Below are 25,493 nucleotides of genomic sequence, written 5' to 3'. Positions count from 1 at the left end.
AATAATGAAATATAACAATAATACAATAATGAAATATAATATTTATGAATATAAATTTAGTATAAAATAGTAAAAAAAGTTTATAAGCTCATTGGCCTTCCATTTGGGGTAAGAAGACAATCATTTTGGAATATATATTTTTGCAAGTTCCAATAAACGCAACTTTGCACAAACTAAGCATGAGCATACTTAATATATCTCAATATCATATCTCAAACATCAAAAATAAGTGACGGCGCCCATACGCCCATACCCATCCGTCTTAACTTAGAATAAAAAAAAAATTAAATAATTTTTTTTATTAATTTTTTTAATCTATTATTATTATGCTTACTTTATGATATAGTTTTACAATCAATTTAAGTTAACAATTTGTAACAATATGAATTTTAAAACAAAAGTTCTGATATAAAAAAAAGCATTAACTTATTAATCCTTAAATAACATTTAGATTTGTTCTCTTAATATTTGTTCTGAAATTTCGTTTCCTGTTTTCATTCCCGCCTCCAATGCTCCTACCACATACGCAGATTGTTCAAACCCTGCCAAGTATTCTCCAGTAAACCATAAATTGCCAACAGGTTGTTTTAACAAATCATAATGCTCTTGCGTTGTTCCGAAAGTTGGGTTGGAATAGGCACCTTGAAAATTAACATCGTAAGTCCAATTGCTACGAAGAATTTCTAAAAGTAGGCACAGAATTTTTATTAAACTTATTAAAACACTCGTTGAAATATTTTATACTTTCTTATATATATATATATATATATATATATATATATATATATATATATATATATATATATATATATATATATATATATATATATATATATATATATATATATATATATATATAGTCTACCTGTGGCCATAGGTACATCCGGTCCATAAACATTTTTGTGTAAGGCGTGTATGTCTTTTATAATTTTATAATCAGTCTCTAATTGGTTATTTTTACATTCTTTACCGGTTAAAGTTACTAACAAAATTGGTTTAGTGGGAAATATGCGCTCGAAGTTTTGCCAATGCGTATAAACTTTGTCATTTCGACCGATCATTATGTAGTTAGAGTCCTCCCAAAACTTAAAAGGAAATTTTAAATATATTTTACAGTAATCCCCCGTTGTAATACTTTTAAGAGCATTTATTTTCCAATCTGGCAAAGAAGGTTGAATGGATATATAATTGCTTTCCAACACTTTGCTGCTGACCGAAAACAAAATGTATTTTGCAGAATAAGTTTCCCCTGTTGATAAAATGACCTTGTAAATACCGTTTTTAAGTATTACTTTTCGTACTTCTTTGTTGAAAAATATTTTATCTTTGAAAGGTTTAGAAATAACTTCAGCAATATATTCGTATCCTCTGTAATCTGTTATTACTACATCATCACCGTCACCTGTCAAAGAAAAGGACTTTGCAGAAAGTTCTGAAGCAGGATTTCCACTTTCAAAGTCTATTTTTAGATATTCAGTAGCATGCTCGAGTTTTGTATTAGGATTCCAACCAGACTCGCTCAAAGCATTGCTTAAAGCAATGTCAGCTTCCTTATTTTTCATCAATTCTGGTATATCATGTCTCAAAATATCATTTAATCTGTTTGAAACAGCAAGTACAGATTCTGCTGAATGATGTTTCCCTTCGTCATCTCTAAATTAAAAGCTAATAGTAAAATTTTTTAACGTTTTTGAAAATGTTATATGTTAAATACATGTTATAATATTTTAAACATCAACTCATATATCCTTATATATAAACCAATAATAGCAATGTATAACCCAATATACTCTACAAAAATTATACGTCAAGATAATAAAGTTTCAATCTTTTTAACTTATGAATATCATACGGGAAAAAATCTTTCAAAAGTTTCCAATATATACGACGAAAATACCATATTATCTAAAACATTGTCGCTATAAAATAACAAGATGAATATTTACCAACCCCAGTAATTACACAGTTGTTAAAGTCTATAAAAAATCCCAAACATCATTCAAACTTTTTAAAGTAACAAAAAATTAGTTTCTATAAATGACGGCGGTTTTCACTGCACATTTGTAACAAGATTATTATAAAATCAGGTTCATTGACCAAATACGAATGTTTTGTATACAGGCGCTTTGTTTGCTGTAAGCTAGAGATGGCTAAAGCTAATAGCACTCTAGACAATAAAAATTTACAATACATTTTCAAATTTACAATTCATTTTACAAAAAATTTACATTATCACATTGTTGCGATAAATGCCAGTGACATATATCCAAAGACATCTATATATACATACATATATATATATATATATATATATATATATATATATATATATATATATATATATATATATATATATATATATATATATATATATATATATATATATATATATATATATATATATATATATATACATATATATATATATATATATATATTTCAATTTAATTATATATATATATACTTTTCAATATATATATATATATATAATTCAATTTCAATTTATGACAAAATTTTCAGCGTGTTGCTTGTTGTTTTTATCCAATTTACGATTAAGAATAGTAACCTATTTTTTTTTTTTTTTGTTCTTCCTATGTAACTTCTTAGATTTTGTATTTTTTAATTTTGCAACATAGTTAAATCTGTGCCATGAACGTTTCGCATGACTGTTTTACTTTTTAAAGTTAGAATCGGTAATACCTTCGCGGATCTGCAGTTGGTATCTCTTTTAATTTGAAAGAACTTAGGTCAAAGCTGTTGTTTGATTCATCAAATGAATTTTGCACACTTGCTTAAAATGCTCTGGCAGATAAATGGGTTGTGCCTCTATATCTGAGCTTAAATAAAAATCAGGTACTTGTGAAGGATCAATGGCATCTCCAGTTATTTATGAAAGACCTTGTAAGTAAAAAAAATGTATTTAAAAGTTTCAGAGGTCAATTAGTAAATGAATAAAATGCTTCAAGCATAGGTTAGTAGTTTTCCAAGTCTTTATTGTTTATTCCTGTTTATTTTTCTTTTAGGAGTTGTTTTTAAGAAATAATCTAAAAATCCTAAATATAACTTTTAAAAGATTTAAATAAAGCTCTTTCTATCGTTGGCAGAAAACGAGATATACGACTAGGTAAGCATTACAACAAATATCATTTTAAGATAAGAATCCTATACAAAAATTGGAATAGTATGGAATAGGTTGCCACCATGTAACATTAAAAGAATTTAAAATAAGTTAAAATAAATAAGTTAAAACAAAAAGAATGGTTTTAAACCGTTGAATAAAAATATTAATAGTAACATATGCTGAATTTTCCAACATAAGTATTATAAAGCTTCCATCTTGATATTGACAATTGCTAAAATGGGAGACATTTGACATGAAATTTGACATTTAGATCCTTTTTCTGCAATTACTTAACCAGTGAAACTTGTAATTTGTAAATCAGTTTCATCCTATTAAAAAGTAACTCTGGTTTGTTTACCTCCTTTTCTTGCTTTATAGATTGTAATAAATTAGAGTAATATCTTACTTCTCCATTCATACCTTGATATCTTGAAAGCGACATCTGCTAATCAATACCTTTTCGTATAAAATATTTTTTACTCTGGCTTAAAAATCTTTCTAATCATAACTTTCAATTTCAGAGACCTTGTTAAAATTGTTTTTAAATCTAAATATTCCTCAAAAATAAATGCTAAACAACGCAAATCTGTACTAGTCTTTGGAAACCCATTTTTTGCACAGCATTTAATTGGTTGATGATTTTCTCTTCTTCATGTAGACCAAAAATAAGATGATGGACCCATGCGAGCGCATGACAAAGAACTTTTTTAATTCTAAATGCTAGTGTTTTACAATGCAAAATTGCTACATTTTAGACAGAATGTTTTTATTTTTTTTGCTTTATTGCAACAACAAACTTTTCTTAGACTAAACTTCTACGATTGGCTTGCTTGCGTTTGTATAGATTAGGTACCTAAATATATAATTATATAATTATCATCGTTGAATTTCAAAAAAGAAAAGTAAAAAAACTTATAATAGGAAATAACACTCACAAGTAAAGAGGAAGCAAAGATAGTAACAACAACAGCATCAACAACAACAATAACAACATCATAAAAAAATTAGTTAAATAACGAATGCCATTAATCTTTAAAATAAATTAAATATAATTACAAGTGTTTTTAAAAGTATAAAAAACATTTGTATTTCAAACAAAATAACATTGAAGCACAACAACAAAATTTACAAACGTATTGAAAATAAAAATCAATGAATCCCAAATATATAAAATATAATAATTTTGTTTTAAAGTTATTATAAAATAAAACCTTTTCTTTATTATAATTTTTATTTTTATTTTTTTTGAATCATTATTTCGTTCATTTTTAGCTAGTAGCAGATGGTGATGAAGCAATTTTAATTATAAATTTGAAAAAAGTGTTAAATGCTTTTATGAAATTTTTGTTAAAAAAGAATCCTTTATGAAGTTTACTTTTATGAAATTCTCTATAAAAAAAGTTCTTTTATGAAATTTACTTTTATGAAATTTTTGGGTAAATAAATTTTTTGTAAAATATTCAAATACAGTTTAACGTTTTACCTATTTTTAACGAAAGAAGAAAAAATTTCGGAAAAGAAATAAAAAATGAAATAAAACACAGATAAATATTAAATGGAAACAAAAGAAAATAATGAAAAGCAAAAAAAAAAAAAAAAAGAATAAGGATAAAAAATATAGATATATATATTACAACTACGATGTATCAAGTATCATTTATCATTTTATAATAATTATTATCATTTATATTTATTATATACTAAAACAAAAATCAGTATTTAGATCGAGATCAAGATTAGTAACTATTTGTAAATATCCTTGAAATAACTTTTTCAGAATATTTTGATAAATCAAAATTTTTTCACACTTTCGAATTTTGCTTTTTTTTATCAAGCATCTTGTATGACTATTTTGCTTTTTTTAAGGTGGATTAAAAAAAAATGCAAAAAAACAAAGAAATAATATGTATATATTTTTTAATTTGTTTCATTAGATAAACTACCTATCTTCCTGTTAAAAATTATTTTATTCATTGTTTACGCTTAAAACCTGTTTAAAACAATCAATTTGTCGTCTAATATTTATAATTGTTCATAGCAACGAGTAAAGAAACCACATGAGATTGTCTTTAGTTTATCTCCAATAAAGACTAAGTAATTGTTATATATTCAACTTAAAATGTATCTAATATATTTTAACATATTCTGTTGTTTTTCTTTTTTTCTATTTTTTTATCTTAAAATAGTTCAACGAACATAGCTAACTTTAAATGGATTGTTAGTGTTGTTGAGTTATTTTTCAAAACTATTAAATAGCGATATATATTTTTTTAAGTTATTGAGGTGCTTCAAGAAGACCTATCAGTCTTATCGCAAAGCACCACGAAAGAGCATTTAACCAGGGAGTTCACGCCTCCTTCTTTACCAATGTCGCTTATTGGGCTAGAACCGGCGTTGAACCACAAACCTCTTGGTTCTGAGCGAGAACTCGAACGACTTCACCATACTGCTCATTTTAAAATACTTTACTGTTATGTTTTATATTTTTTAGCTTATTAAATTATGTTTAGAAAAATAAAAAAAATATAACGTTTAACTGTGGCAAGAGACGACTGAAGAAGCGCGAATTTCATAAGTGCGAACTGGCATAAATGCAAATGGCGTAAATGAAAACTGGCATAAGTGCGAATCGGCATATGAGCAAACTGGCATAAATGCGAAGCAGTTACAAAAACTGGCATAAGTGCGAATCGGCATAAATGCAAACTTGCACAAGCGCACCAAAAGAATTTGCAAACATTGACACAAGTGCGAACTGGAAAAAGTGCGAACTGACATAAATGCGAATTGGCATAAGTGCACCAAATAAATTTACAAATATTGGCATAAGTGTGAATTGGAATAAGTACGAACTGGCATAAGTTTTTGTAACTGCTTCGCACTTATGCCAGTTCGTACTTATGCAAGTTTGCACTTGGGCCAATGTTTGCGAACTCTTTTGACGCACTTATGTCAATTCGCGCATAAGCCAGTTTGCACTTATGCCAGTTCGCACTTATGTCAATGTTTGCAAATTCTTTTGGAGCACTTATGACAATTTGCACTTATGCCAGTTCGCACTTGTGCCAGTTTTTGTTACTGTTTCGCAGTTATGTCACTTTGTACTTATTCTAATTCGCACTTATACCAGTTTGCTCTTACGCCACTCGCACTTATGCCAGTTCGCACTTATGAAATTCGCACTGATTCAGTTGTCCCGTGGCAATAGACCTCTTTTTGTGGTTTTGACTTTCAAAAGAAACGCGTATGCGCATGTCTGTGACAGTCAAAACAAACTTTTTTTGTATATTTTGTTGAGTTAAGAAAAACTAAACATTTGATGTTTTTCTATAATCCAAAAACTTCTATACATTTAAAATACGGAAAATTAGCAAGAATCAGGGTACTTTTAGGCTTTAAATAAAATTAACTAGTTCAAGTATAAAGAAAAGCTTACTTTTAGTGACAGAAGCACGCTCCCAGATCCATTCACATTGGTGGAAAACTCTTGGAAAGACGATGCATCACTTTTGCCAGATGTTCAGAGGGTTGATATAAACGCATATCTCATAAATACATCAAGCCAATACACAAATGAGAATATGAAGGCTTGTTGTCAAAATGTTTGAATGGTAAAACTCAAAGTTGGGTTATTGGAATATTAATCTTAGAACATTGATATCTCAAAACACGGATATGATTATCAACAAGTTGATGTTATGTTGAGATATCAATGTTCCGTTAGAACATTGATATCTCAAAACACACATATGATTGAGCGTTCAAATTTTTCTGAGCTTGAAGGATCTTCATAAGAAGACTTTATTGAAAAACCTGTATCAACTTTTTTGTCAAATCATCAACTTTTTTGTCAAATGTTAGGACCATTTAAAAATTTAGAAGTGATTATGAAAGGACATAAAAATGTAAAATAATCATGCTTTAGGAGTTTTTTTTAAATGATTTCTATAATTTTTAAAATTTTTAACTTATACCATGAGTAGTTTAAGCAACAGTTGTTTTTCGCAAAGTGTCATTGAATAATTATGTAACGCTCTCGAGTGGGTGAGTTCCTTGAAAACGTGACAAAGCGCGGTAGGCGAGTTAAGCTGAAAATAACGTCATGGAAAAAGTTTTAGTTGCAACAATCTCCTTCAGCTACAGCCAGAGACAATTCTAAAAATAAAATAAGGGGGAAGGGGGGTGAATCCTTAAAAAGTACCGACTGGCTTCTGATAAAAAAAAAAGTCTTCAAAACTAAAATTTACTCAACTGAATTGTGTCAAATATCCAACTAGTTAACTAAATTCGCATAAAAACCGACTATAACTAGAAAATCCCCTTATTTGGGGGGTGGAACACCCAACTTAAAATTGCCTCTGGCTACAGCGAATCTACAGCAGGCTATGAGGACATCATAGCCTGCTGAGGATCCTTTTGGCAGACTAGAGGACAGTTTAATACATATATATAATTTAATTTATAATTTCATATTCCAAAAGATGCTGGCGTATTTTATGAACAAACTCTTCCTTAGCTCGACCATAAAGCACTTTCTTAATAATGTTCCTAAGTTTTTGACAACCATTCTTATTTTTATTTTAGTTGTTCATTATAGTATTATTTCTTCAACTTTTTTATAATTATTTCATTTTTTTTTTTTTCTCCTGAAAAATTGCTTTGGAACAGCTTGCTGTTTTTTTTTTTTGTTGATAAAAAACTGATAATGATGAACAGTTAATTAAAATGTATTTCCAAAAGGGTTGTCCATTAGGTAGGTACGCTCATAGGGGAAGGAGGGGGTCTTTAAAAAGCGTATGTAAGGGTATAGGGGAGGGGGAGAGGGTTCAATTGAAAAGTACGTACGCACTAGTTAAAAAAAAGATTTCTTAGCAATGTTCGTTTTTCTAATCTTTTTTATTTGTCATAATTATTTAATTTGTCACAATTAACAAGAATTTGTTGATAACAAAATGTTTTTGAATAAATAACAACTTTGAAAAAAAAACGCATACCGTATCATCGTTGTCCATAATTCGCCAGCTAACCAATAAAAAAGTTAATTTTCTGACTAAAGATCCTAGTTTGCCGACTCTTTGATTCCGCAAAAAACAGGTTTAGCAGTGCCATTAAGAGAAAATTGAGAGATGTGGGTGAGCCTAGCTCCGGCTCTTCGGTTTTTGGCTTTGTTTTCAATATTAATCATCGCACATACTCTCGAGTTCCTTATAAAAGGAAATGGGACGTTTAATAATTTTTTGAAAATTTTCCCACCCACCCCAAGCCTATTAAGAATAGGCTTGGGGTGGGTGGGAAAATTTTCAAAAAATTGATACCCCCTCTCTTTATTAATTTTTACTAGTAATCAAAAAAAACAAAAAAAAAACAGTGAAAATTGGCCTTAAGAAATAGAAAATAGTTATTTCAGTCACTGACTAAAAATCACTGACTAAGTAAATCTTGATTTGTCAAAAACGAGCTTTTCGACAAATCGAGATTTTAATCGTTGATATAAGTTTTATAATTTGGTGAGAAATAAACGAGGTTTATTTCTAAGAGGTTTATTACGCCAAACGAGGTTTATTACACCAAAGTATAAAACTTATATCAGCGTATATCTTATTTGTTTATTATAAAACAGCTGTTAGAAAATGCGCATTTGACCGCAAGCCATGCTAAAATTAAATAGTTTTATGCGTGTTTTGAAAAAAATATTAGTTTGGATTTATAAACTGGAATTTTTTATATAAAATAACTATAACTTATACATTTTATTCCAGATCTAATAAACCCCCTGTTTATTAGATCTGGACTAAAATTCGCTTTTATTCCTTGTATTAAGGACTCAAGAGTAAGACTTGTTTTATACGGACTTAATAAAGAGGGGTGCATGAAAAAAACGTCCCTCCTAAGTAAAGTTTATTTTTATTTAATTCGTCATTAAAACAATTTTTCTAAAAAATAAAAATAAAAACTATGGCTTAACTAGGATTTGAGCTCAGGCCACCGATGTGGAATCGGTTGCATTAAGGTGGTAGGACTAGAAAAAACCTTATTCTTTTAAAAACTATTTATTTCTCAAGAATTTCTGAAAAAATTTGAATTTATGTTAAAAATCATCTGACAATTTTTTTATTAATTTGTCTCGTCTACCCATATTTATATAAAAAAATAAGCTAAAGAATAAGGAAATTTCAAAACACAATATCACAAAATACAATATACGAATCACAATGAATTTTTGTAGATTTTTTTTTCAACAATAAATAATTCATTTGAACTAAAATGACATATTAAATATTAATAGAATAAAAAATGCTCATCATTTATTATGGATGCACTAAAAAAATACTAAATTGAGAACAAATATACTTAATTATTATAAGATTTTAGTTCAAATAAATTTTATATGTATACTGAAGATACTGTAAAAATTTCAAGTAAATTGAATTTTTCTAACCTAAGATATTTGGTTTTGAAGTTACAAATTCTTGCAAAATATTAAACTTCAATAAAACGCAAAAGAAAGTTGTAATATATTCAAAAATTTGTATACATTATATTAAAAACCCTCATGATACATAAATGATGTTTCATTAGGACTTTGTTTATCAGTCTTATTTTTATTGCTCCGAGATTTTTTCTTCTGTTTTTTACTTTTTCACTTGACTTTATGTCCACGCTCTTTACACGTGAAATATTTTGTTCCTAAGATATACAGTTTATTTCATTTGTGGCACCTTTCATACTATCTTTAGCAGTTTTATCGTAAGCTTTTAATATTTTTATATCTAGTTTTCTAAATGGAGTAGCTGTCAAACAGTGTAAACTCATTCAGCGACTAAAGTTTTTCATAGATTGATACCCTATTTTTCAAAATCCAATTATCATTTTTGTGTTTGCCTCAAATATTTTTCTACTCTGGGCTGTTTTTCCATTCAATTTACTGCTCTGTTTAAAGAAATATAACATTTTTTTCCATTCACATAAACTACACTTGGTTTCAAGGTAGGGTGCAAAACCCATGCACTTAGAAAGATTATCAACAACGGTAACAAGCCTGTAACAATCTGGACATCTAGCACATTCCACGATATCAATTTAAATTGAAAAATTGGTAAGTATGAAATAATCTTTATTCGTAGTGTCATTTACAACTTGATTTCCACAAATCAGTGGCAGTAATTTTCTTACACTAGCACAAATTGAAGTTGGAACAATACTCGGACTGCTTTTCTGTTGTTTTTCTGCTGCAATCGTATTACAATTTCCATTTAAATAAATTTTCTTCTTTTGTCCAAAAATTTGCAATTTAGATACTTTAATGTTATTTCTTAAAACATTCATTATCTATAATACTTAAGGTGAAATCTAAAACGGTTTATAACATCAATGTTAAACAGCATGCACTAAAGTTGCTACAAAAAGTTGCCAAAATTTACAATGTTCCTTCAGTTTATGACCTTTAACAATTGCACATTTTTAGCTTTTGATAGAAATCTTTTTGTTTTTTAAGGTAAATACCAATATTTCTTGTTGTTGTTTAAGGTAAATACCAAGGTAAAAAAACTTTTATTATCGCTAAGGGCGTAACTATGGATTGGTCGTTGTATGTAGTTATGTAATAGCTTTAAAAACTTAACGTTATAGTAAAAAAAAATTTTTTTCAGTACATGAATTCTAAATATTTTTTCTTCAAAAATAAAAAGATTTTTTAAGAATTTTTTATGTTATTTCTAGCTCTACCACCTTAATCTCTCTACCAAATCGTTCCCTCAGTATTATCTTGTTTTATCTACAAATGTAATAAATAAAATGCCCTTTCTAATATATAAAATAAATACAAAAGATATATATATATATATATATATATATATATATATATATATATATATATATATATATATATATATATATATATATATATATATATATATATATATATATATATATATATATATATTTATATATATAAATACAATGTTCTACCTGATATAATGTATTATATTACATAGAACATTGTATTTATTTATATATAATTTTTTTTTTGTATTTATTTTAAATATTAGATAGAACATTTTATTTATTACATTTGTAGATAGAACAAGATAATACTGAGGGAACGAAATGTCTAATTTACCCTCTAATTTAGAAAATATTTATTTATACAATTTTTTTTAAAATCAAAACTTTTTTAAATTTTTAGGGGGGCGGGGGAGAATTAAAAGTACGCATAGCAACAGGGTGAGCGGGGTCAAATTTATAACTTTTTGGCATACGTACTTTACGGACGTCTCCTAATAGTAGTCTAGAGAAATGTGAACAAGCATAACAGGGGTTCAAAAATAACCATTTTTGGCGTGACATAATTATACATTGACTCATAACTTACTTTTTTATGCTGACTGAGCGGTTTAAATTGCTTTTCTGATTTTTAAATAGTTTTTTCTTATTTGTTTTCATAGTTCATTACATAAGTATAAAATCTATTTTGAAATTTATTGTTCATAGTATAACTTTTTTATGTTCCAATTAACAATATAAAAGATTTACCATGGATCCACCTTAAATATTCCGTAAAAAACGATGAATCTGAAATTTTAGCCTGCAATATCTTCTACATTAAGTTATGGCAATCTTTCTTTAAATGCAAACTGCCTGTATAGAAATCATTTCCTTATTTATTTTTTATATAGACAATACGTTGGCTTTTATACAAATCGAAGTTGTTGTTGCAAACAATAGTACCTGTTCAATTGACTAAAGTTTCGTTAACGTTAAAAATTTATTTTGCGCGTAACTTCTAAATTTTTACTAATAGTACATGACAAAAGCTTAATCGTACCACATACAACTTGATATAATACAATATATGGTTATGTTAATACTATTCTTTTATTTATATATGCGTTAAAGTGTTTTATATACGATATAAAATTAGAGTGCTTTATATACAACGTGAATACGCACACGCGCACACTCATATGTGAGTAAATTAGGTTAAAGAAGGCCTACAATTTAAAAAAATTCCATCCTTAAAAATATGCGCCAAGAATACTTAACAATCTTGTCAGATCAGAGCACTCACGGCATTAATTTTTGCCAAAAATATCCCAACGCGAAATTCTCACACGACAGTTAAAACTAAGTGTCGTGTAGGCTAGAATATTTTTACGTTTTGTTCAGTCTATTCTGAAATATGCAGTTAAGGAACCAAGGTTCATAGCTTAATAGATCAAAAAGTGAATGATTTAATGTGGTAATATCAGAGTTGTTAGTCCTTGGCCTTGGCCTTGTCTTAAGGCCAAAAATAAAGTCCTTGGCCTCGGTCTCGGCCTTGAAACTATACGCCTTGGCCTTGGTTTTGGTCTTGAAAATTTTGGCCTCACCTTTATTGTTTTAGCCTTGGCCTAAAAAAAATACATAAATTTAAAGAAATTAAATTTTCATTCTTTATTTTATGTATTTTTTATTTTCGGCTTTCATACATATCTACAAGAATGTTTATTGACTTCGTAGAATATGGCGCATAACCTAGTTAATATGTTAAAATATGACTAATATTTTTTGTTCATGGAAGAATATATTTTTATACGTTCTTCGTATTATTTAAATCATGATAAGTCTAAAAAAAGATTCTCGATAAACCAGTATGTTACCTCTTCTATACACATAGTTTTACATTTGAAATTGATACTTACATTAATATCCTTCTTTTTAGCTAGAGATTTTGAAAGTTAATAAATATATCTTGAGATATCTTTTTTTTGTTGTAAAAATTGACATTTTTGATTTTCAAAAAGTCTTTAAACCTAAAATAATGAATTACCTTTAAAATTTCTAACTAAATATGGATCTATCACACTAAGGACTACTTATGGAATTTTTTTATAAATGAAGTAAAAGATAAATATGAGTTTATCTTCGATGTTTCTATGTGAGATTTTGACTAATTTTCAAAAAATTGGCATCCATTAAAAAAAAAAAAATTTTAATATTTAATTGAAAAAAAAAAAAAAGCTTTTTTTTAATAAAGACTTTATCTTGTATGTTATAACGTAAATGTTATAAAAATTTTTATTTATTTGTCACTTGACATTTAAAAAATTTTGTAAAAAATTTTATAGTTGATGAAATATATTTTGTAAAAATAATATTTGTCAGTAGAAATAAATAGTTTTATTTTGTTTAATATATATTAGTAGGTATAAATAGTTTTATTTTGTATTCATTCATTTCAAAGTTATGTTTTCGTTAAATTTTAAAATTGTACACTATTATAAAATTTTAAAATTGTATACTATATAAAATAGTATGAAAAATGTTTACAAATAACTTAACTTGCAACGTGTAACTACACATCAGTGTTGTCCGTGTTTAGCCGAGAAATGCCATCAAATCATTTTATGAAGTTTATGTTTATTCTACTTTATCGTGTTATTAGGATATTTAAACACAATAAATATTACTTTTTATTTTATTTGGCTGAGATCAGCAGACTTTGTGGAAAAAAAACTGCTTGATAATTTTTGAAATTCGAAGTTTTAATCTTTTTATTATTAGATTTTTATTATTGTTCATATTAATTAATATTTTTACTTTTATATTTTTGTTTTGTGTTTGTTTTTTTTATGTTTTTTTTTTGTATTCATTCATTTCAAAGTTATGTTTTCATTAATTTTAAAATTGTATGCAAAATGTCTGGATTTTATTTTGCATTTCTTTTGTATACTTGTTAAATTCTTTAAACTCATTACTTCATTAAATATTTTAATGAAGTAATGAATTAATTTAATGAAGTAATAAACTTCATTAAATTCATGACTTCATTAAATATTTTTTATGAAGGATAAATTTTTTACTTGCTTACATATTAATAACTTATTATTAGGTTATTATTAAATAAACATTTTTATTGAGTTTTTTTATTAATTACAAAATTTTAATATTGAAAGACTTCCAGGAATGTAAATACTGGTACTCCTGTCAATAAAAAGTATAAATAGTTACAAAAAAGTATTATATTATTAGTATTATTATTATAATTAGCAATTATAATTAGTATATATTTTATTATTATATACTTTTATTTATAATTAGTATTTAATTATATTCAAACAGACTTTTAAATATACTGTTACATTATATTAGTAGTAAACTGAAGTGTTAACAGAGTTTTCTTTTTTTACAGTTTTAAATGTTTTCTATTAATAAATTCTCATACATATGTCGGTGTATATGTTAAAAAGCTGCGTTTCTTCTATTTATATTTTATTAACATCCATTTATATGTTGGATGTTCAAAAACAAAAGCATTTTGTAGGTATTATAAGCATCATAATAATCTAATACAAGGTCTCAAATTATTATAAACCTTGTTGTTTGTTGTATTTGATCTAAGTAAAGCCATGATCCAAGCAAGTAATGTGAATTTCAAAATAGGTACCACAGAATTGCAAAATTGGTACTGCAAGCGTTGTGGCTTGTCAAGCTACTCAGTTGTATGACTTTTTCTAAAAAAAATTTGACAAATATCAAAAAAGAATGAACAAGAAACAATTTTTTTGCTGATGATGGTGGTAGTTTCATTTGGTTTCTGAAAATCCTTTTGCATTTTGATTATATTTCGATTTCAGAAATTATTTTTATTCATAATAATTAACATATTTTTTTAAACTTGGATTTTATTTATATCATTTCAAGATATTTTGATATAACCTTAATGAAACAGATATATTCAAAATATAAATATAACTTATTTCTATTAGTTTTGATAAATATTACCTAGAGTGACCATACGTCCTCTTTTTCTGGAGGAGAGTTTGCTAAACTACATGACATATCATACATGTCAATCATACTAGAATTTAATCTCGACGGCAAACGTCAAAATTAAGAACTAAATGTAATTGACTACGAGCAAAAACATATTTTAGCGCGCGCTCATTCGTAAAAAGAGGATGTCTGGTAACCCTAATATTACCTGTTATAAAAATATCAATAAGATGACACCTTTCTTAATGTCATGCTTTTTATTTATTTTAAATAAATTAGGGTGTCGATGTATATAGTAGTTCTATTGGTTTAAGGTTAAGTTTGGTTTAAGTTTAAGTTATTCTATAAGATTAAGTTAAGCCTTAGGTTAGCTATTTAATCCACAACAAAATATCTAAAGCTAGGCTGTTCAACAAGCTATGCAAATTACAATGTGTAGCTTTATGAATTAGAGTTTACAAGTTGAATGAAAATAGAACGTGTATGATAAATTCATAGGACAGTAGCAATTTTTTATTTATGTTTTTTAGGTATTGGCAGGCTGTACCAACTACAAGTCAATTTAAAATATTTTTAATAGCAGCAAGTTCTAAGAAGAATTTACCTTTTATTTTACCAATTAGATTAATTATATTTTGTAATTTCTTTAAAATATTTTTGGAGATTATTTAATACTTGTTTTTTACCAAATTTTAAGTTTAAAAAATTATATTACGTAGAGATTTTTGGTTTTTTAATAATTAATTTTTATTTAGGAGTATAATTATAATCGGAGTGTCCATTTTTTGTAATAATTTTTCTGCAAATATCAATTTGGTATTATGTTATAAATGTGAGAGTATAATCTCAAAATATAATTAAAAAATTGTAGGATGGAGTATATATATACCATATAAACACAAGTTTAGCGCAAAATGTCTATACCGATAGAAAACACTTGCAGAAATTTTTGATATTGATTGGTCTATTAAAATTTTATAGTTGCTTTTACGTGGTTTCCACTTATAATGACTGTGAGTTTGAAAACACGCGCAAACTGGCAATCTGGAGATTTTAGACAATAAGTAATGCCGTGACTATAAAAATGCATTTGGCGATTTTACGCCGTATACATTACTAATGTCGCATATAATACTAGAGCAGTCATCAAACCTAGGATCTTTTGATTTGAAGCCAGCACTCTAACCACTGCGCCAACGGACTATCATCTTAAAGCGGACTTTAAGATGACAGAGTGAAAATCTTTCTAAAAGTTTTTAGCAAAGTTGTTAGTTTTAAATTTATAAAAATTCCTAATCAAGATTTTTATAATATAACAGTGGTCAAAGATTTTTGGTTGGTGAGAATTTTTGAAATTTTTCACCTTTTTTTAACGGTGTCTACAAATAGCAAATTACTGACAAATTTTTTTATTTCAATTTTTTGCGTATAAATCATATAAAGACTTTTTTTTTTTACCTGAGTTTTTATAAGTTATAACTTATAACTATTTTTTTTAGATTTATTGATTGCGTGTTTAAAAAAAATCTGATTAATTGTACAATATATAAAACATACACAGATCTTACTTAAAAAAATAAAATAGTTTTTAGGATTAAGGGGCAACTACCCTCAAATTTTAAAATAACACATATAAATCAACTTTCTCTTGATTCACACAGTAAATATTATGCTGATATTAAAAATATAAAAAAAATTATAAAAAGCTTGTTACTCTGGTAACCAAAAAAAAAAAGCTAAAAATACCAAAAAACTGTGTTTACGCTGTAAAAAATTAGGAAGAACCATTAAAGGAATGATAATGAAACTTTCCAGAACTATTTTAAATGTATAAATTTGTGATATGAGTGAAGCATATTTTCGAATTAATACTTCTAACTGCATAAAAAAGTACAGAAAAATCAGGTAACACAAAAAATATTTAAAATACAATATACAAAACTCAATAGCTCAAAATTTAAAGTTTTGTTAAAAATTCTGCTCCACTCATATGACAGATATTGATAAGATAAACAATTCCTAAAAATTTATCACGATAGCGTGTATACTTTTTGAGATTTTTTTAACGGCATGTTTAAAATACAAAGTCTTAGAAAACACAAAACAAAAAATAAATTCATAAAATAGTATACTTTTTATTAATATATTGTAAAAAAAAATGAATTTAAAAAAAATATTTTAAAAGCCACCAGGTTCATAATACTCTCTGCACTTTTCTTTTGACTGATCGCCCTTAGAGATACATTGAACTTGTAACAATCTACGCTTAATCTTATAACTTTCACTTGACTTAAATGATGATAGCATAATTCTTTTTTTATTCATAAGTTTGAAACCAGCTAAAGTAAAATGTCCAGGTTTCATATTTAGTTTTTCATAAATTAAAATAATAGACTTTGTACCAATGTCATAATTTGCAACAGCATCATACACTCCAAATTCTATACTGGCTAAGTCAACATAATTACTTTTTGGAAGTCTTTCCCATATCAAATTATTAAAACTCTTATTACAGTTCTGGGTTTTTCCATACAGACACTTTGCTAATTCAGATTCTTTACTTAAATCAGCATATATTGGCTTTATTTTATGGATAATATCCACAGGAATTCCTGGTCCAGGTTTGTATGAGGAAGAAGAATTGGCTTTATCGATGTTGTACTTGCACCAACTATCACCTCCAGTTGGACAGTAAATGTGATAGTTATTTTCCTTAGAAGAAGCTACATGGAAACTGCTTTTTTCATTTCATGCAAGTTATTTGTATTTTTTCGGATGGCAACACCAAAAAAATTTTGCAAGTGGTCAATAACTACATTACTTAGACAACCACAACCACCAAGACCCTTGACATTTTTTTTTAAATTTACGCAATTGTGTACCAATCTGCTTTTGGTAATTTCCTACACACTCCAACTTTTTCACCTCAATGCCAGAGTATATATATTTGATAGAAAAATGAGATTTATCCCCATCACCAAGAAATTTGGTATATCTTTATTTGTGTTTTTCAATAGAATGTTTAAAAACTTATTGAGGGTAGTTGCCCCTTATTGTTTTTTAATTATTATTTAATTTAAAAGAAATTTAAATCTTAATAGATTTATTATTAATACTATTATTATTTATAGAAAATTATTAAGTTATAAAGTAATTATTATTTTTTTCAACATTTAACTTATTCAGAAAACTATATATAAAATATATACTTATATTGTATAAAATAATAATTCAATTTTAGTTGATTTTTATTCGTTGTTTTTTATTCGAAATTTTTCGTTTTCATAAATGTCAGCCTGGAGTTAAATTTTTTGCTTTACTTTTGAAAATGAAAATGAAAATGTTTTCCATGAGGCTCGTTTTTAAATAAAATTACTTGGCATTTATTTTGCAAATAAATGCTAAGTAATTTATAAATAATCATTTATAGTTAAAATAAAGATAATAACCTTTTTATCAAATTTTGCTTTCTTATAAAGACTTTTTTTTTTAATCTTATTTAGGTGCTCCAAGAAGTCCTTACAGTCTTATCACTGAGCACCGCGGATGAGCATTTAATCGGAACCTCACACCTCCTTCTAGACCGATGTCGCAAAACTTGCCTAGAGGTGGGGTTTCAAACAGGGTTCTTTTGTTTCTGAGGCAAGTGCGCTACCACTGCACCGCGGCTGCTTTATGGTTTGTATGGTTAAAAATATATTTTTTCTTTTCCAAATCTTCAAATATGTGCATAAAGTATGCACACATATGAAGATTTGTAAAAGAAAAGTTTAATTGCTAGTGAAATTGGTATTTAGGGTAGAGCGGGGCGTATACACTTAGGCTAGAACGGGGCATATAAGGACACTTAAGAAACAAATGCTAGTTGCGGATAAACTAATCATAATTAACACTGTTTTTTATAAATTTCCTAAAATTTATTGATTTTTTTTTGAGAACAAAATTTGAGAACAAAAAAACAAAAATATAAAATTTTAAAAATAAGCCATGACAACCAAAGTAACGAAGCTCTAGACTAGCAAAACTTTTTCATTTTGCAAGTGGGTGGTTGCAAGGTGGGTGGTTGCAAGTGGGTGGTTGCAAGTGGGTGGTTGCAAGTGGGTGGTTGCAAGTGGGTGGGGCGAAACGGGACAGTTAAAAAGTAGCAGTTATTCGTTAATTGTAAAGCTTTAAAAATGATAAAAATGAAGGTTATTTATCATTTAAACATGTTCAGACAATAAACTCTCAATAAAGTAACCCATAGAAACTACACGCCCACACACCCATACACCACAAAAAAGAAATAACAGCTAAAATAAAAAAAAACTTATTGTGTTTTATTATAAAATACTCTTAAATAAACAAACTTAAAAAATTTTTCTAAAAATTAAATAGGGCAAATCTGTTATATACTAGTAAATTAGTAACTACTACTAGATTTAAAATTAAACAAAAAATATTATGAATTGCATAAATCACACAAAAATACCCTGGAACTGTTTGGCAATATTTATGATGAGCTGGCTTATTTGCAATATGCTAATGTAGAGCAAACTTAAACATGCCATGTGTATCAGAAGCTTTTCTGATTCTAAGTTCCTTTTTACTCACAGCTAAAACTGGATTTCATTCCATTTTGGATGATTGATCTTTCTTATATAATTTCTTACCGTCGTTATTTACATTATAAACACTATTAATAATTAAAGTTAAGTTATAAAAATAACAATTTCTTCGAGTTACTAATACTTTAATTTTTTTTTAATATTTTACTTTTCTAAATACGGAAAATGGTATTTTAGATTAAAAATAAAATCAATGATTTTTGACAACTGATGCGTTTTGGTACTTTTAATGCATTTTGGTATTTCTAAAGTTAATTTTTTTTACAACAATTAAGCACAATATAAAAAAAATATTTTAAAAAAAAAAATTTTCAGCTAAGATATAAGGCTTCAGGCATAACTGTCCCGCTATGCCCCACTGTCCCGATATGCCCCGCTGTACCGTACATGAAACTGTTCGCTTAAATTGGACAACAAACCTTTATAAATGGTGATTAGCAAATATAAAACAATATTCTAACAGAACTGCCAAAGCTTTCTTATTATTTGCGGGTGACAGTGTACATAGTAAATGACTATTTTAGGAAGTATGTATAACATGAGAAAAAGCGCAATCGTTTGTTATCACCAAACGATGAAAACGTTTTTACCATAACTTACCTATAGATTTTAAGTATCAAATATGCTAATTGTTTGTTATAATAAAAAGTAAAAATAATAGTTTTATGTAATCATTTTTTATGGGTTTTCTTCGTTACAATCTGGTATTCGGCCGAGTAGTTTGCAACATTTGGCCGAATACCGAATAGTAAAAAAAGTACCCGGATTGACAGAATACCGAATAGTCACCGAATATTCGTGGCATCACCGTTTTAAATTTTTTTTTAAGATTTTGATTATAAAGCGGATCGATTTTATTGAACTAGTCTATCGAGTAACATTAATTTCAATTAGGAGAAAACGGGCCATGGTGGATAGCGTTTTGAAAATCCGGAGTTTATGCAAAACTGTTAATTATGAAAAAATATTTTGTCAGTATGTTTGCTTTATCATAATGATTCATTGCCTGCATGAGTTTTCAGTTTGCTTGTGGGAAAAATTGTAATAAAAACCAAAATTTAAAAATCTGTCATCTGGTCATGTGACCGGGCTGAAATGAATCATTATGCGTTTACTGTCTCTAATTTTAAAAACTACTTAACGCAGTTAAGGAGAGATCCGAAGAAAAATATCGCGTTTAGACCCTTTTGTCTTCAAAAAATGCCGTTTTATTTTGTGTGTGATTAGTTTATTTTTTTTTAATCTTGAAGCTCATTATATTAATTTGTTTACAAAAAATAGGTTATTTTATTGTCTACGAGTTTCAAGTTTTAACTTAATCCTATGGGCAGAGGTTTTATAAAAGCTGAAACGTTTCTTTTTGGTAATTTATTCAAACGGGTATAAAGAGATTATGCAAGTAAATTGCTATGAGTGAAAACCAATGTGAAAACTTCGATTTTAACGTTTTTATTGTTTAAGGAAAGATAAAATATGAGCTTTTTAGCCATTTATTGAATATTTTAATGCTGTAAACAAGGAGGCTTTTTACTTTCGAATAAAAGAGACATTTTTGAAATGTAAATACTTAACACATTCGTTTCAACTGTTTTTATGACGCTGCCCCGATGCGTTTTATGTATTTTAGTGGTAGTTTTGTTTTCTTTGATACTTTGGCTGAAAAAAGATCTATAAAAAAAATAATAAATTATTTAAAAAAGCTTAAAACCAATTTTTCAAAAATGTATAACTGTAATAGTAGAAAATAAGCGGAAAACAAAAAAAATTAATGTTTAAAAACGTCAATTTTTGTTTTTAAGAAATGCAAATCGTTCGGATCTCTTCTTAACTTCCAACTACAATAAAGTATACCAACTACAATAATGTATCGCAAATCAAACATGCGTTTGATTTGCAATTATATATATATATATATATATATATATATATATATATATATATATATATATATATATATATATATATATATATATATATATATATATATATATATATATATATGTATATATATATATATATATATATATATATATATATAAATAAATATACATATATATATATATATATATATATATATATATATATATATATATATATATATATATATATATATATATATATATATATCATTCATTTGTTCAACTTTATTCACCTAATTGACCTAATAGTAGCAACTTTTTGTCAATTTTATAAGTTTAAAATGAAAGATATTGTTAACCTGAATGTGACATCATCGTAATCATCCAAATAGTACTTCAGATTAAATTGTTTAGTTAATCTCCAAATATAGTGATCATCGTTTACTTTATGTATCCAACCAGCTCCTAATGGCACATTTTCACCATAAAATTTTTCTTTGTGCACTCTACCTCCTATGTAGTTTTTTGCCTCTAGTATTAAAAAGTCTTTTACACCGTTTTCATACAAAGAAGAAGCCGCTCCAACACTAGAGAACCCTGCTCCAATAATAATTATATTGTAATCTGGTTTATTATTGTGATTAGTATATTTTGTAACTAAGTATGAGACCAAAACTGCTACGGAAAACAAGGTCGTAAAAGATCGAATGTTCAATAATAATTTTACAATAAAAATAAGGCGATCACGCATCCATTCCAATAGCACCGACATAATCATAACCGTCAGAATAAAAGTTTTTTAAAAAAGTAATCATAATAAAAAACGTAATAAAGCTATTGTAAAGCAAATTCCTAAATATCCTAAATTAACCGTATTATGTATTCAAAACTTGTTGATTTTGAGTTTATAAAATAAAGAAAATAAAAAAATTAAAACTTTTGTTTTGTTTTGATTTATACAATAACCTATTCATTAAGAATGGCAAATATATCCATTAATTTGTTTACTAGAAAAATAAATGTTATCAGCCTCAAACGAATAAAACTCTAATTGAAAATAATATAATTGCTCTTATCTTTTAATGCGTACTTTTCATAGCGTTAAATTTTATGACGACATCTATTTTTATATAATACTTGTTTATACTAGTTTTTAATTCTAACTTTAAAAGGTTAAGCAAAAAAAAACATGCAATCATTACTCATGAGAATTTAAAACACGCAATCCTTTACTCAAATATTTTTTAAAGGACAAGTTAAAAAAAAGTTAAAATTTCTCTTTGTTTGCATTTTTTGCAAGCAAGTTTTTAAATCTCTTTTTTTGTTTTTCCTATATGTTGTATCAAACTCATGATGTATTAGCAATATACCACGCGTTTAACATAACGTGTATAACTAATATAGTTATTTGGGATAGAAAGGTTGTTTAAGGTGGTACACTGCTATTAAATTGACAGAATTTTCAGGCTAATACAGTATTAGCCTGTAAATTCTGTCAATTTGGTACGCGTTGGTTTGACAAGTTTTAAATTTTAAGCTTTTAACTTTTAAAGCTCAAATTTTATATATTTAGGAAAATTTTAAATCTTTCAATTTTTTTTTTTTAATGTTTAATTAAAGTTATTTACATTATTGTTTTTTTATTTGTTTATGTATTCTTTTTTGGTTGATGCATAAAAATAATCATATAACTATTTTTATTTAGACATTAAAAACAAAAAAGATTTATTTGCTCTTCTCCTAATATAAAGAAAATCAGTTAGAATCTTGTCAAACCAACGCGAAACGACGAAAAGTTGGCAGTTATGGGAAATGCTTCGATTATATAATTCAACGCGACCTTGAACTACTTCTTAATTCAATTACATTTTTTAGAAATTTGATTTCTACAAGGTTTAGAAAACCTAATTGGGATACAATTAGTAGGGTACGTCTAAGATATCAAGATATTGGTACGATATCGTTTATTGATATTGTACAGTCTAAGATACAAAGGTACGATACGATATCGTATACTATATTGTGATTCGATAACTCCAAAGTTGCCAAAAAAAACGTCTTGCAAAAAAAACTTTTGACGCTCCTTTTTGACGAGCAAGAAAATAATAAAAACTATTACTTCCATTTCTTGGGAAATTTCTTGTACCTAAGAAATGTCCCCAGAAGTACTTTGGATCTTTTTTCAATATTACAATACAGGAAAGTTGTCTTAATTGGAAAGCGCCTTTGTCAATTTTACTGGGTTTTTCTTTTTTTTTTTTAAATAACCTGTTTCGATTAAGGAACCAAAGTGTTCTAATTTAGGAAACTAGTTGCCTTGATTGAAACAAAATGGTATCTTTGCAAAATAGAATTTATTTTCAATAACAGTGCAATGAATTAAATCAAATTATGGTAAAAAGTATAGCAGGGTTGTCTGTTTGTTTTATTCAAACCATAAATGTTTTCATAGTTAACTATCTTCGGTTAAAAAATTATATTCCTTATGTTTTTCAATTAAGACAACTATCCTTAAACCAAAAATAAATTATATCATATATGTCTATATACATATGCAATTATTTACAAGTAACGCAAATCAATCGTTAGCTTTAAAACAATCACTAAATATAATTACACTTTACACTTCTCCTTGGTCATAACAACCATCTCGTCTCAAGGACTAAAACAATCAGGAGCCATCCTTTCCCGCGTGCTTCTTTGTAACACTGGTGTCTTGTTTGTTTTTTCTCCAGGCAGCACAACGTATAGTACTTTATCATCTTCTGGATCCTCATTTAAATCATTGTGACTCTTACTTGTCCAAGATCTTCATTTGAAGCGTTGTCAACTCTTACTTGTCTTAGGTCTCTTACATATCGACACGTTTTGTCCATTTATACCAATAAACCTCCAGTATACTGCACGGAACTCTCTTCGTCGCTCTTTTGACAGATCGATGACATTGTTATGCAATTCCATTTTCAGAAGGTACATAAGCGCACCTGAATCGAAGTTTAACGTTCCATTTATTTACAAACTGCAAAAATAATGTGCTTCGAAATGCAGTATTATTGTCCGTCAGTATTTCATCCAGACCTCCTCGTTCGAGAAATATCGCGTTTAATTCTTGAATAACACATGTGGTGATTTGATCTTTAAGATACTGCCATATTACATACCGTGTAGATCCACAGTCAATTAAAGTAAGATAGTGCCGCCTCTCATAACATGCCACGTTCTCTTTATTACTATTTTCCCTTTCGGCCATTTTATTGGACTTGGATCAATTGATTGACAGGCTATGCATTTCTCAACCATTTGTTTTACTTCTTCCTTGCTCACTAACGGGTAGATTTTACGAACGAAATTTAATATTTTTTTCACGCCATAATGTCCTGTAGATCTATAAACGTGCACATTTTCTTTGGAAGATAGCAAAGTACTAATAATTCCACTTGCTGCCATTTTAGAAGATTTATCAACCAAGTTTAACCAACTATTGGGCTCACTAGTAAGAGCATAGACCAAGTTAACTTCCAAAGTGACAAGCCTAATATCTACTTTGAGTTGGTATTCATCCACTATATTTTCAATATTTCGGAGTCTTCTTCTTATCAGCATTTCGTTTGATGTTTTTGTCCTCAATCTAGATTTTCTCGTGTGTGCGTCGGTAACCCAATGGAATACCGATTTCGAATCGGTGCAGATGTGCAAAACTTCCATTTTCCAGTTAAGGCCCATGTTTAGTCTTTTAATTACTGCATCAAGTTCGGACATTTTTATATGTATTGTGTCATCTTTTCTTAACCAACAAGCGTCTTCGATTATATTGCCATCAACCTCAACAACCACGCCTAGTGCTATTGAACTAGCATCTACCCAAATTGTTGCATCGTTACTACAAACACTCCGAATTCCCTTAGCAGGATCTTCATTCCGTATTCTTTTAACCATATCGTTCAGCATATTTCCCCAAAAATTGCATTTCATTTTTTCGTCCCACGTTTTTGTCAAGGCGTTTACTGTTTTTTAAACATACGACGAGGCTTCACGCAACCAACCACAAACTGGAAGATTTCCTGTCATTCTTCCGCACAAAGAAAAGATGTTACGTCTTGTTAGCGTATTAGGAATTTCGCTAAAATTGTTATCTCTTCTCCAACACAACTT

General features: G+C 27.5%; 1 protein-coding gene across 1 annotated transcript; it reads right to left on the bottom strand.

The window, feature by feature from the left end:
• Positions 1-286: 286 nt before the first annotated feature.
• LOC100214989 (uncharacterized) lies at positions 287-22,409 on the bottom strand. Its single transcript, XM_065801049.1, has 3 exons — positions 21,701-22,409; positions 866-1,653; positions 287-683 (listed from the first exon to the last, which is right to left on the bottom strand). Exons 1-3 carry the CDS (start codon positions 22,117-22,119, stop codon positions 448-450), a joined length of 1,443 nt encoding a protein of 480 aa, XP_065657121.1. The 5' UTR covers positions 22,120-22,409; the 3' UTR covers positions 287-447.
• Between the last annotated feature and the right edge of the window lie 3,084 nt (positions 22,410-25,493).

This window comes from Hydra vulgaris, chromosome 07 (assembly GCF_038396675.1).
Source record: "Hydra vulgaris chromosome 07, alternate assembly HydraT2T_AEP".
Classification (NCBI taxonomy): Eukaryota; Metazoa; Cnidaria; class Hydrozoa; order Anthoathecata; family Hydridae; genus Hydra; species Hydra vulgaris.
Note: the sequence above shows the minus strand (reverse complement) of the source record. Positions and strands in the feature narration are given on the sequence as shown.